The following is a 12126-nucleotide window of genomic DNA, read 5'->3' on the forward strand; positions in this document are numbered from 1 at the left end:
CTCACCAGACAGAATCTACCAGCAACTTGATCCTGGACTTCCCAGCCTCCAAAACCGGGACAAATAAGTTTCTGTTGTTTACAAGCTACTCAATCTATGGCGTTTTTGTTATAGCACCCTGAATGGACTAAGACACTAATCATCATGCAATTTGCAGACACACACAGGGTATTAAGGGAGACTAGAAGTGGCTAATTAATAGGGCCTGGTTGAGGAGAGGTTCAGGTAAGGGTTTCTAGAGAAGGAAACTGCTGAGCTGCATTTTTGAACATGGTTATGAAATAACCAGTCAAAGACATGCTGCGAGGAGGCTATCAGGGAGAGGAAATAATAAGAGTAAAGGCACTAGGACATGACATAGCCAGTTGTGACTGGAAAACTCTGCCAATTTGGTGCTGTAGGACCAACATCAGCTATGAGACAAGAGTAAGGCAGGAAAGACTATCAAAGCTAGCTGAGAGTGGCCAGTTCACCAAGTTATGGAACTTGGATGTTATTCTGTTAATGATACTGATGCAGTAAAGGGACTTAAGCAGGGGAGAGATGTGGTCAGACTGGCATTTTAGGTAGAATCACTCCCTGACCTTGTGAAGAACAGAGTTGGGGGATAAGACTAGAATTAGGAAAACCAGTTAGAAGACAGTTACTAAAGTACTGGAAAGAGATGAAGAAGACCTGAACTAGGTCAGTTGTAGAAGGAATGGAAAGAAGAGGACTGACTTGAGCTTGACTTGGGAGATGAACTTAGCAGGATCTGGTGGTTAGTTGGATTTGAGGAGTAAGGGAGAGAGAGGAAACAAGGAAGACTCCCAGTTAGAAGACAGGGCCATACTCACAGACGGAGAATAGAGGTAAATAGTCAGGTTTGGGGCAAGGTGCTGAATTCATTTTAAACATCTTGAGTTTGAGGTGCATCTAACTAATTGAGGAAATGTCTAACAAGCAGTCAAAGATATGTTTGAAGCTCGATGGAGATGGGGAGAGGGCTGGGATTAGAGGTATAAAATTTGGGGTCCTAAACTAGAAAGCAGTGGTAGAAATCATGAGAGTCAGCAAAATCGCTATGGTGAGTATGTAGTATGCGATGGACAAACAGCTGGGCCAGGTCCCTGGGAAACACCAGGGAGATTTAGGTCTTTGTCTCCTCTCCTTTCCCAATATTTCCTCAATTCTTTACGCATCTGCAGACCTATGCTTGGGATTCTGTATAAAGGGATAAAAATCCCTAAATCTATAATGATGCTTACCATGAAAACACCCTGGGAGACATATAGCACAGTACCTCATATGTGCACCAAGTTTTAAAACATATCTGATCCTTTCCGGAGAGAATTTTCTGATGGGAGAGGTAGAGGAATAAAAGGGGCTCAGCAGGGAGTGGAGAAACATTGCAAAGGGAGTCTGAGGGTGTGTTTCTTTGTGGCCAGGCACACTGGTTATGAGTGCAGCCTGCAGCTCTGCCTGCCTCTTACCAGCTTTTGAATGCATCCAGCTTGGGCTTCAATTTCCTCATCTGAAAATGAGGATTACAATAGTACTTACTTCTAGTAGTGTTTAGAGTGTTAACTGAGTTCATATGCGCAAAGCATCTGGAACAATGCCTGCCTCATAGTAAGTACTGTAAAAGTATTAGCCGCTATTGTTATTTACCATTTTAACTTAGGCCCTGGAGTTGTGTACAGCATTTTCCGTCTCTCATTTCCCAGACCATCCTTTGGGAATGGTTACAATGCAGACCCTATATTGTTGGCTCAGGCTTGCTCTACCCCCGTTTACAGTTCCTGATGTTTGGGATCCAGTGACTTAGGAGGTAGGTTTGTTTTTGTTTTGTACTCCATGTGTAGCCTGCAGTTCTTTCTCCCAGTACTTGTAAACCCTGATTAAATCACTGAACAGCACCACCTACAGACTTACATAACTGCATCAGGAGCATTTCCCTTGGGGATCTGCTCAAAACCCTCTGAGTCAGTTGCCCAGGGAAACAAGCTGGTGATGTCACAAGGTCCCTTCTGTCGAGCCTGAGGCAGGGCCCGGTTCTGAAAACTTTGCCCAGCCTAAGCATACTCTTGTCCTCTCCAAGGCAATGCAGAGACCCTCATTCTCTCTCAGCAATGTCTGAACTCAGGTATATTGGGGTAGTGACCACACACCTCTTCCTGATTCTTTGGCCACAGACCACTTGCTATGCTTCTTCCCTCCAAGGGAACAGAAATGCCTGTTTAAATGGAGCGTCTGGGACAGCTCTCAGTAACTCTTGGTTCTCTAGAGTATAGATAAAAAACTGCGGGGGGTGGGGGTGGGGGGGGGGAAACAACTAACTAAAACGCTGGGGCTGCTCCCTAGAGGATCAAAGGTTGTTTCAGATTTTATAGGGCCTCAGAGACCTTAGGAGCAAGATTATAACACCCTTCCCCTTGCTAAATATTTACTTCCCTCCATGCGATAAACACGCCCACAATCTCTCCCTCCTGGTCTGTCAACCTGCTTCTCAGTCTCTCAAGATATATTATGGCAACTTCCTTATTCTGCCCTCAAGAAAAGAAAATACGACCATGACGGTAGGTGTTTTCATTAGAGTTCTCTGGTACTTAACGATAAGGTCATTTAATCATGCCCCGACCCAGTCAAACAGTGCAAAGTGCACTTCTTACATTGCTCCCTGCCCTCTTCGAAGCCTAAATACTGAAACATATGCAAATTTGCGGATTACCTGCTATTATCTAAATGAAGGCATCTGAAAATCAGCAATAATCCTGTCTCCCACGTTTATCAGGAAAGGAGCCTATGAGAGAAGCAAAATTCAGCCATGTTGGAACTCTCAATCTCAGAGGGGCGTGTTACACAGTTCTCCTTCTCCGGCCTGGCCTGCCACAGGACTTCCGCTGTGACCTGCGGAAGTACGCCAGAGGGAAGCTACTTTGAGACCGTTACAGTTCCCTGGTCAGAGCTAGCCATGACGAGGACTTCTACGTGCGTATACCACTTTTTTGTTTTGAGCTGGTATATTTTCCTCAATTGTTATATCTCACAACAAGGAGAGGATCGGCGGAAATCCAAAGTCTTTCTAAATGGTGGACAATGGAAGTACTTAACATTCCTTAACCTGGTAAGTCCATTCGGCTGTATCAGGAAGCAAGCTATTTGTCTGTAATATCAGTGCCTCTACACATAACACCTTTGGATTTTATCAAGTACAAAATTCCAATATTTGTCTTTCTTCTTCACTGTTTGTTTGTGAGTTTTGGCATTCTCTTTTACTTGACAATTTGCTCTGAGAAACCCCATTTGGGAGTTATCCATAGCTACCTTTTGTGCTAATTGTTAAATGCTCTTTTGAAAAGAATCTTGTCTTGAAGTTCTTCTCAGATGAGCCCAAATGGGGAACTAAACTAATGGTTTCACCATGGGACTGACTACATATGCAGGAGGAATTTTGAACTTTGCTTGGGGAAGTCTGTGAGGGAAGGCAGAGTGGTGCATGTTGCGTGGGAAGTGCAATTTCCAGTGGAGGAATAATGCCCTTTTACAGCACACACAGACTAACAGATTTATCTAAGAAAAGCAAATACATCTTGCCATGTTCGGATCCCACTTCAATTTTTTATAGGCTCAGGCTCCATCTTAAAGGACAAATCACCCAACCAAATGGCCAATACACATTTTCAACTATTTACAAACCAATCACATCACTTGATCCTTTCTTGTCTCCCTAGCCCAGCTGACCACAATCTGATGAATGAAGTGAAGTGTGAATGAATGGGAGAAAAATAGGTTTTTAAAAAATGTTTTGGAAATATGTAAAATTATTTTTAGAGTTAAAAGCTAAACATGCTGCAGCCTTTGGGGATGCTAATTAAAGCTTTGAGATTTTTAACCTAAATGTAGGGTACCATATAAACATCTGATTTCAGAAACTAGACAAAATATTCCAATTCTTTGGCATTATAATCCTAGGCAGAGGTAATGCATGGTAAAAAAAAAAAAAAAAAAAGAAGATGACTCTCTGTAATGCTAAGGAGAGGAAATTCAGACGGTTCAAATCAAAGAAGCCTGGAAGTTCAGCTTCCTCCTCTCTGGTAACTTGCTGGCTTCTGATTTTGAGATTTGAGCCCTGAATACAGTTCTACGGTGCCTGAAGAATACCAAGGTGATGGCTTGTTTCAATCATAGAGTTTTATGAGAAAACAAGTAAATAGAAAATAACAAAAAATGATTTTGTGGAATTAGAATCATACAGTAAAAGTCTCAGCTTTATGTATCTATTAGCTTCACATTAAGAACAGTCAAGGTAAAGAGAGCAGCGTCAGCCAGGATTGATGATCTAATCAAATCCAAATTCTAGTATGGTTCTAGTATGGATGATCTAATCAAATCCAAATTCTAGTATTAGATCATCTAGTATGGATGATCTAATCAAATCCAAATTCTAGTATTCTTAGCATGGCTAAGAGCAGATTCATCACTGACTCCCAAAACCCATCTCCCTGGCTTCTTAATTATAGCTCGGTTACATGTCCCAGAGGCACCATATTTCCAAGAATGGAAAAAGACACTCATCTGTCCAGGACACTTATTTCCTAGTGTTAATTCCCTGACTAATCAGCCACCAAATCCTATGTCTTCCCTCTTGCTAGGTTCATCCCTTCTTCCCCAATCGTACTGCCCCTCTCATTGTAGGTGTTTATTAGTTGGTACCTAGATAACCAGATCACCTCTTCACTGTCCTCCCATTATCAGTCCATCCATCACTCAGATTTCAGATTAATCTTCCCAAAGAACTGTTTGGGGTTTTGTTTTGCTTCAAACATCATAAGCCTGCTTGAGAAGTGTGGTCAGCTACTCAAGAAACCACAGGGGCTCCCTCTTACCTTACAGGACCAATCTAAACTCCTGATTTAAGAGCTCACCTGCCTACTTGGCCGTCGGGCGCTCGCCTCCCTAGGAAGGTTGGTCTATTCTCCAGGAAGGCCTGTGTCTTCTCCAGTGTTGGTCCCTAGGCTTTTGCTGTCACTGTTCGACCCATATTCACACTATCCTTGAATGAAAGGCCTACCTGCTTCTACACCACCTTGCTGCTTTCACAGACCACCTGAAATCCCACATTCTCCTGAAAATCTCTGCTGAGCAACTCTAGCCCAAATTCGTTTTCTCCTTTCCCTGAATTTTTACGGCTTCTCTCAGTCTCCGCTTATTTATGTATAGTATTGTTTTCTCATTTTCACCCACATGTGGTTCTCAACATTTCAATCAAATTGTCAGTGGCTCCCAAACAGGAGTTTTGTCTCCTAAGTCTTTGCCAGCCCGGACGTTCTACGATTCTACGTTGTACTTGCCACAGTGGCTGGCGCAGATTACCCCATAATAAGAGCTGGGAGCCTTGGTATGTTGACTGGACTTGACCTCACTCTTCCGTATTCCTGAGCAGTACGGTCTCTTCTGACATCTTCTGGCCCTTGAAATGGGCAGAGAGGGGCTTCCCTATGGCTGTTTCCTTTCTGCTGTTAGGTGTCATCCTGAAATTGTGACTTAATGCACCGTTTTCCAACTGGTGAAGATGGGTTGAATGTGTTTTAGAGGATCGGTTTAAGGTCAGACTTCAAATATGTGACATCACGTGAAATACTGTGCCTTAAAATTTCTAGCTCTTGAGGTCTTGTGGGCTGATTAATGGTTGTGTTTCCTAATGATTAATTAGTGTTAGCTAACGAATAATTAGTTAATGGTTGCGTTTATAAAGTCACAGAGGTCTCATAACTTGCTATAACACTCTTAAATTTATTTTATGTAAACATATTGAAGTCAGTACCCCATCCTGCTTTCCAGGAAATTTACATCCCACCCCTTTAAACAGCTTTCATTTCTAGTTGGCTGAATATCCGTCATGGCCCCTAAGAACAAAGTCCAACTTAATGCAAGTCAGCATTCTAAGTGGGCCCCATTTCCTCCTGAAGCTACCCCAGGGGCTTCAAAGGATTGATGCCTGGGGCATGAGGTGAGTTAGTGGGGGTGCCACTGAGGAATGGTGACCAATTCCTGCCTAGTGCCTAAGGAGAGTAAAGGAAGAAGAGGAGAGATGTGATGTCTGTCTAATGAGGGAGTAAACTGACCCCAGGGAAGAGGCAGCCAATTCCCTGTTGGGAGGGAAGGCAGTATAGCTTAGTGGGTATAAGCAGGAGCTCTAGGATCATGAGCTATCTGGGATGGTTCCTCAGTTCCACCTCCTACTGACCCTGGTCTGGGTATTTCTTTGTCTTCTATTTCCAAATCTGTCAAATAGTGCATAACCACAGAGTGACCGTAAGGGACAAAGGACATGAGGGAAGCACTCAGAATGGTGTAAGAAGTGGAAAACGGAATGAGGAGATAGGAGAGTGCTGGTGAGCTTCTAGCCATCTCATCTTTGAGTACAGAAGGGATGGTGCAGAGGGGAGGGTAATTTTGGGGTAACATCAGTCCCCTCACTGAGCACCATGGGTAGTGGGTCATGGATTCAGGCAAGGGTCACCCAACTGCCTCACTGCTCAAGTACTTCCCTCCACAGGCCTCACACTTCAGCTTCCCAGCTAGAGGAGGACCACCGTGGAGTCAACGCTTTCCCTATATAATAGTTGCCTAGGTGGATGCCCTCAGGCACTGGGGAAGCCCTAGAGCTAGAGTCTGCAAGCTCAGGCAGAGGGCAATGAATCCTGCTGAATGCGGTAGCCCCCAGGAGCTGGGCATGGGGACAAGGCAGTGCTGTGGACATCCTCGGGCGCTCACGTTGGCTCAGGCTTCCAGTGCCTGGGTCTTCCACAGTGTTGTGTTCCCTCCTCTCCATCCACTCCACTTCCACCCAGGGACTGTCCCTGACCCCAGGGAATGCAAGCTGGGAGAGGGGATAGAGGGATTTTTCAGCTACAATTGAAATCGGCTTGCAGAATTCGTAAGAGTTTGCTGGGTTTTTCTCTTTTTAAAAATAAACTTCCTTCTGAAACATGGTTAGAGGTGGTGCCTCATAACTGGGATCTCCAGGGGAGATTCTGGGCGGGCCCCTCCCCGTTTCCCTCCCCCCACTTCACCAACAGAGGCATGACGTTTCCCTCCCCTCTTCATATAAAGTTGCCCAAGCCGCAGGCAGCTCTGACCTCATTATCGTCAAGCTCTCAAGATGACAACAGCCACTTCATTACATAGGTCCTCAGGGATGGCAAAGCAGGGCCAGGGGAAGAGAGATCCTTGAGAGATCCCTGGGGACGTTCCATCGTTCAAACTCCAAGGTAGCCCATGAACAGTGAGAAGACAGGGATCCATTTATAGTATATAGAACCCACTGCGATACTTGGGGCCAACCTTTAATTTCCATCATTGGGTTAATATATTCATCTGTGGAACTCCTAAACTCAGCAGACTCAGAAATACACTTAACTGTCTATTCCACAAAAATGCTTAAGATCACTGTTCTTACCTCTCAGATAGTTGAAAGAATGAGGGCTGAGAGAAGGGAGGAGTCACCACCAGCACCCAAAATAAAACAGCTGTGGTTTACTGAGTAACCATGACAGCATTTTGGTAGGTTCTTTGTGCACAGTATAAAGATTAGTGATTGAAGGCCTAGCTTCTGGAGCCAGACTGCCTGGGGGCCACTCACTTGCCGTGTGCTCTCGAGTGAGTTACCTAACTTCTCTGTGCCTCATACGTAGTGGATCTGTGGTGTGGCACACAGATTCCCCTACCTCCCCAGCATCAAGGTACTCATTCCCCAGCTCCTGGGAGAAGGGGTGCTGGCTGCTGATGACTCATAGCTGAGCTCTCATCCCACAACTGTCCTCAGCAGAAGGGAGCTACCTGGACCAAGGCTTAAGACCTCCCTGAGGTTGCTGCGTGCAAAGACTGGTTGACCTGGGCTACAAAGGCTGGGCTCCAGGACAACTCTGAAGGGACAGCTCAACTCCAGGGCTCCTTCGGGGATTAGCTGATTCCATGCAACTGTACTGCCCTTCTGGTTTTCCTGGTGCTCAGTCCTTCTCCCTCCCTCTTCTCATGGATGTTCTGAGAGCACTCCTCCATGAACACCCTTCAGGCAGATCTCAGCATCTCAGATTCTGTTTCCCAAGGAACCTGGCCTACAAAACGTAAAATGGTAAATGTACTGAAAAGGTTCCTCCTCTTCTGCCGCCTCTTCTTCTTCCTAATAAAGACATACTAACGTAGAACCTGCCCTGGTCTGTATTATGCCTAACTTCTGGCACCTAAGAGACGTTCTGTGAATGTTGGCTGCATGAATAAATGATCAGAACATAACTCTTAACTGGTAAGAGCCACTTTCTAGAGAACCCCATCGCACCTGTAAGACAGCCTACCCCACGGCCATCCTACTGCTACACTGAAGCCAGCTGTTATCAGCTATACAACACTGGCTAAGCATTCTTACAAATCTTCCTTCCAACCTGTCCCTCAATGTTCTTAGTTCCTTCTCTTTATTTTCTTGTGTTCTTCGTATCAGTTCTTCTCCCATTTTCTTGATCTCATTCCTTCATCTGTTTCATAAGCTCAATGCACATGAATAATGTCTGAAATATAATATTACATATAATACAGATATATTTGACAAAGACTTCCTCTACCTGTCCCAGATGCCACCACCCTTACCACCACAGTTATACAAAATGCACATCACAATGAGTCCCCATTTGCTGTTTTATTCTGAATTAATCTCCACTGCAAGTGTTGCATCACTCTGAAGGCGAGACCTGAGAAAGTCCCGGCCTGTCTGAGTCAGGCACAGAGGGCTGAGCTGGGCGTCGGATTACTTGACTCATTCAATCAGAGTTGTAATGTCTTGCTCAGGAAACTTGTGGAATCTCCCTCTCTGGAATTATTTTTAAATGAAGAAATTCTCATTTCCTGGGATAGTTTAAGAGGATTCTGGCTTAGAGCAAGGAAAATAAACTTGACGACTTAGAAAGGTTAAGCTTCTGTTTTCAAGATTGTTGTGAATTTTGTGAAGACATATGAACGTAAAAACGAAACATCCTTTAGCTATGGTTTCTCAAGTTGCACTAGTTATTAAAAAAATGTAAATTAAGCTCTCCCAGGTGGTAAGTTTGTCAGCTAGCAACAAAAATGGAAGACAGCTAACAATCTTAGATCAGCAGTATTTCAGAAGAAAGGACAGACGGAATTAGGGAAGAACTGGTAGAAAAAAATTAAATCAGACAGCAGCCACTCTGAAGTAAACCCTGACCAAGAAGATACCGTTAACTCTGCTTTTCTGAGCAGCCCAAATAGTTGAGAAATGTAAACAACAGTAATTTTGCTGTAAGAGTCATAAAAGAAGGCCAGTTGTTGCTATCTTCTTTCAATGCTACTCTATTAGTTTGCTGGGGCTGCCATAAAAACGTACCACAGACTGGGGAGCTTACACGACAGAAACTTCCTCAGAGTTCTAGAGGCCAGCAGTCCAAGATCAAGGTGGTGTTAGCAGGGTTGGTTTCTACAAGCCTCTCTCCTTGGCTTGTGCATGGCTGCCTTCTCCCTGTGTCTTCACGTGGTCTACCCTCTGTGTGGGTCTGGGTCCTAATCTCCTCCTCTTCTAAGGACACCAGTCCTACTGGATTAGGGCCTACCCTCCTGTCCTCATTTTAACTTAATCACCTCTTTAAAGATCCTGTCTCCAAATACAGCCACTTCCTGAGGTGCTGAGGGTTATAACTTCAAATATGAATTTGGGGGGCATACAATTCAGTCCCTAACAGCTGCCTTTTTCCCCCTTGACTATTCCTTCTGTGAGTGTCTTATAAACATCCCAGTGTACTGTCCTTAGGGAATGAGCAGACCAGTGTCTGGTTTTGTGAGCCGATGCAAACCTGCCCTTGAGGCCCTGCAGGAGGCCTCCCCATTGAGTAAGCCGATGCCACCTCCCTCTCCTTGCTCTCCAGCTCTGCTGTGTGGATCCTCTATGCCCTAGTTCTTGCCTATTTATTTCTTTTGGCAACACCCTAGCGCCTCCCCCCTGGGCTCCTATGTAGGGGCTCATAAATATTCCTTGTTGATACAGATGATGGCACATCAACGTGGATTAAGATCAATGGAGACAAGGCTGCCTCACGCACACAGCTGGCATCTCTCCAAAGTGACATATGCCTGTGAAATAACGTGTGAGCTGAGGGCAGAGGGGGAGAAGTGATTGGCAAGTTTGTGGTGTGGAGCAAATTTTTATCGGTGAAGGAGAAGCCACGGAGGCTCTGAGTAATGTGTTCTTTCCCCAGTCCAATTTCCACATTCTGCGACTGGGAAAGGCAAGAGAAAGTCAGGACGAGCTTGACTCACGCTGACGCTAGGAAGTTCTCGCTAAGGAAAGTGGTCACATGGACTTCACATGCTGGGTGGAGGCGGCCTCTCCCCAAGGAGGGAAAACCTGGCAGGCACTCAGCGCTCAGTGGGAGATTAATTGCTGTGTGGATTAATTGCTGTGTTGATAGAACGGTGCAGGCCTCCTCACCGGGGCCCAGGCCCCTCGTCTGCCCTTCCTAACTCCAGCAGCTGCCTGCTATGGCCTCAGGGGTGAGCTGAGAGCTGCTGGGGAAGAAGGCGAGAGAAGGAGACTTCTCCTAGCATTCAGTGCAAAGACTGCACTCCAATTCTGCAGCGCTCAGGGCTCAACGGCAAAAGTAAATGACGAGTATTGGGGTGGCAGCCTCTTCACGGCATTTAAAACCGTAGCCCACCCTCCCTGGAACGGCCCCTTCTGGTTTGAAGCTTCCTCCTCCCTCAGGGCCATGGGGTTCTTGCACATTCCTCATTTTCTACCATCTGATCATTCTTTGCTACTTTGCTTCCCCCTTAGCCCTTCTGTCCCTTAGAGGAGGGCATTTCCTCAGCATTTGCTTCCCACTTCTCTCCTCGTCCCTTTGTCCTCGCTTCAGAAACCTCATCCCACCATGTGGGCTCATCTCCGCAGCCCCGCCTCCCTGGAGGCTACCAGGTCTGCATTTCCAAATGGAGGTTCCTGTAGGCAGGTGGTTCTCAACCTTGGCTGCCCTGGTTACAACCACCTGGGAGAATGTTTTAAGATCCTGAAGCCTAGGTTGCACCCCCAGACTCATTAAATTAGAATCTTGGGGAGTGAGAATCAGGCATCAGTATTTTCTGAAGTCATTTTTAATTCTCCCACCTGGAGATAATGGTCTCTTTTTCTGAACTCCCACAGTGCTTTATCCTTATTCTTAGAAACCTGACGCATCACATGGTGTGTGTGGTTTTTTTAAAGTCTGGCTCAAGAAGCAGACTTTGGGTTTCAAATCCTGGCCTTGATATTTATCAACCATTAGACTTTAGACAAGTTTATTTATCTCTCTGTGCCTCAGTTTCCTCATCTGTAAAATGGGAAATGGGGAAGGAATAACAGGACTTACCTCATAAGGTTGTTATAAGAAATTAAAAGCTTAGATCAGTGGCCAGCACATAACAAGAAATCAATAAAATCCAGCTATTACGAAAAAAAAAGTCAGCTATTATAGTTTTGAGTAGTCAGTAAGATTTTTAAGTGATAAATTTATGTCTAATCCAGTGGTTCTAGAACTTTAGCATATACACAGAGCACCTGGGAGTTTACTGAAAGACAAATTCCTGGGTCCCATTCCCAGAGATTCTGATTCCATAGTCTGGGGTGGGGCTGAGGTCCTGCATTTCTAACAAGCTTTGGGGTGATGCTGGTACTGCTGGTCTGAGGACCCCCGTGGGGACATCGCTGGCCTAATCCACCTCTGTGTCCTCTCCTGCCCACCCTTCAGCCTGAGGAGTGGCAAGAGGCCAACTCTGCGAGAGGTTTCCTAGGGTTCAGAGCTCAGAGCTTGTTCCCCAAGAGCCGACTTGGTTGATCATTAGTCCAGAGGCCCAGGTTCCAGAACTTGTCTGACTCAGACTCACAGCAGAGTCCAGGCTGTTCCTTTTATACCAGTCAGAGCTTTCAAGGAACAGGATTGATTCTGAAGCAGTAACTCAAAACCAACTCCAACTCTGTACTATCGTGACCCTTAAATTAGAAGCCGTGGGTTTGTGGAACACTGTTAAGAATGGACAAAGTCTGTTCTGATTGTGATCTTGTGTCCTTGAAAAAGGCCCTGCTTCTTTTTCACCTTCAAGGCC

At 45.3% G+C, this 12126-nt stretch overlaps 1 protein-coding gene across 1 annotated transcript in view; it reads left to right on the top strand.

Moving 5' to 3' along the window:
* Positions 1–2953: 2953 nt before the first annotated feature.
* ADTRP (androgen dependent TFPI regulating protein) overlaps positions 2954–12126 on the top strand; it is a 77949-nt gene continuing 68776 nt past the window's right edge. The window contains exon 1 of the mRNA XM_065886011.1: positions 2954–3106. Coding sequence (XP_065742083.1) covers positions 2954–3106 — 153 coding nt within the window. The remainder of the gene's footprint in view (positions 3107–12126) is intronic.

The sequence above is a fragment of the Phocoena phocoena genome, chromosome 10, assembly GCF_963924675.1.
Source record: "Phocoena phocoena chromosome 10, mPhoPho1.1, whole genome shotgun sequence".
In the NCBI taxonomy this organism is placed as follows: Eukaryota; Metazoa; Chordata; class Mammalia; order Artiodactyla; family Phocoenidae; genus Phocoena; species Phocoena phocoena.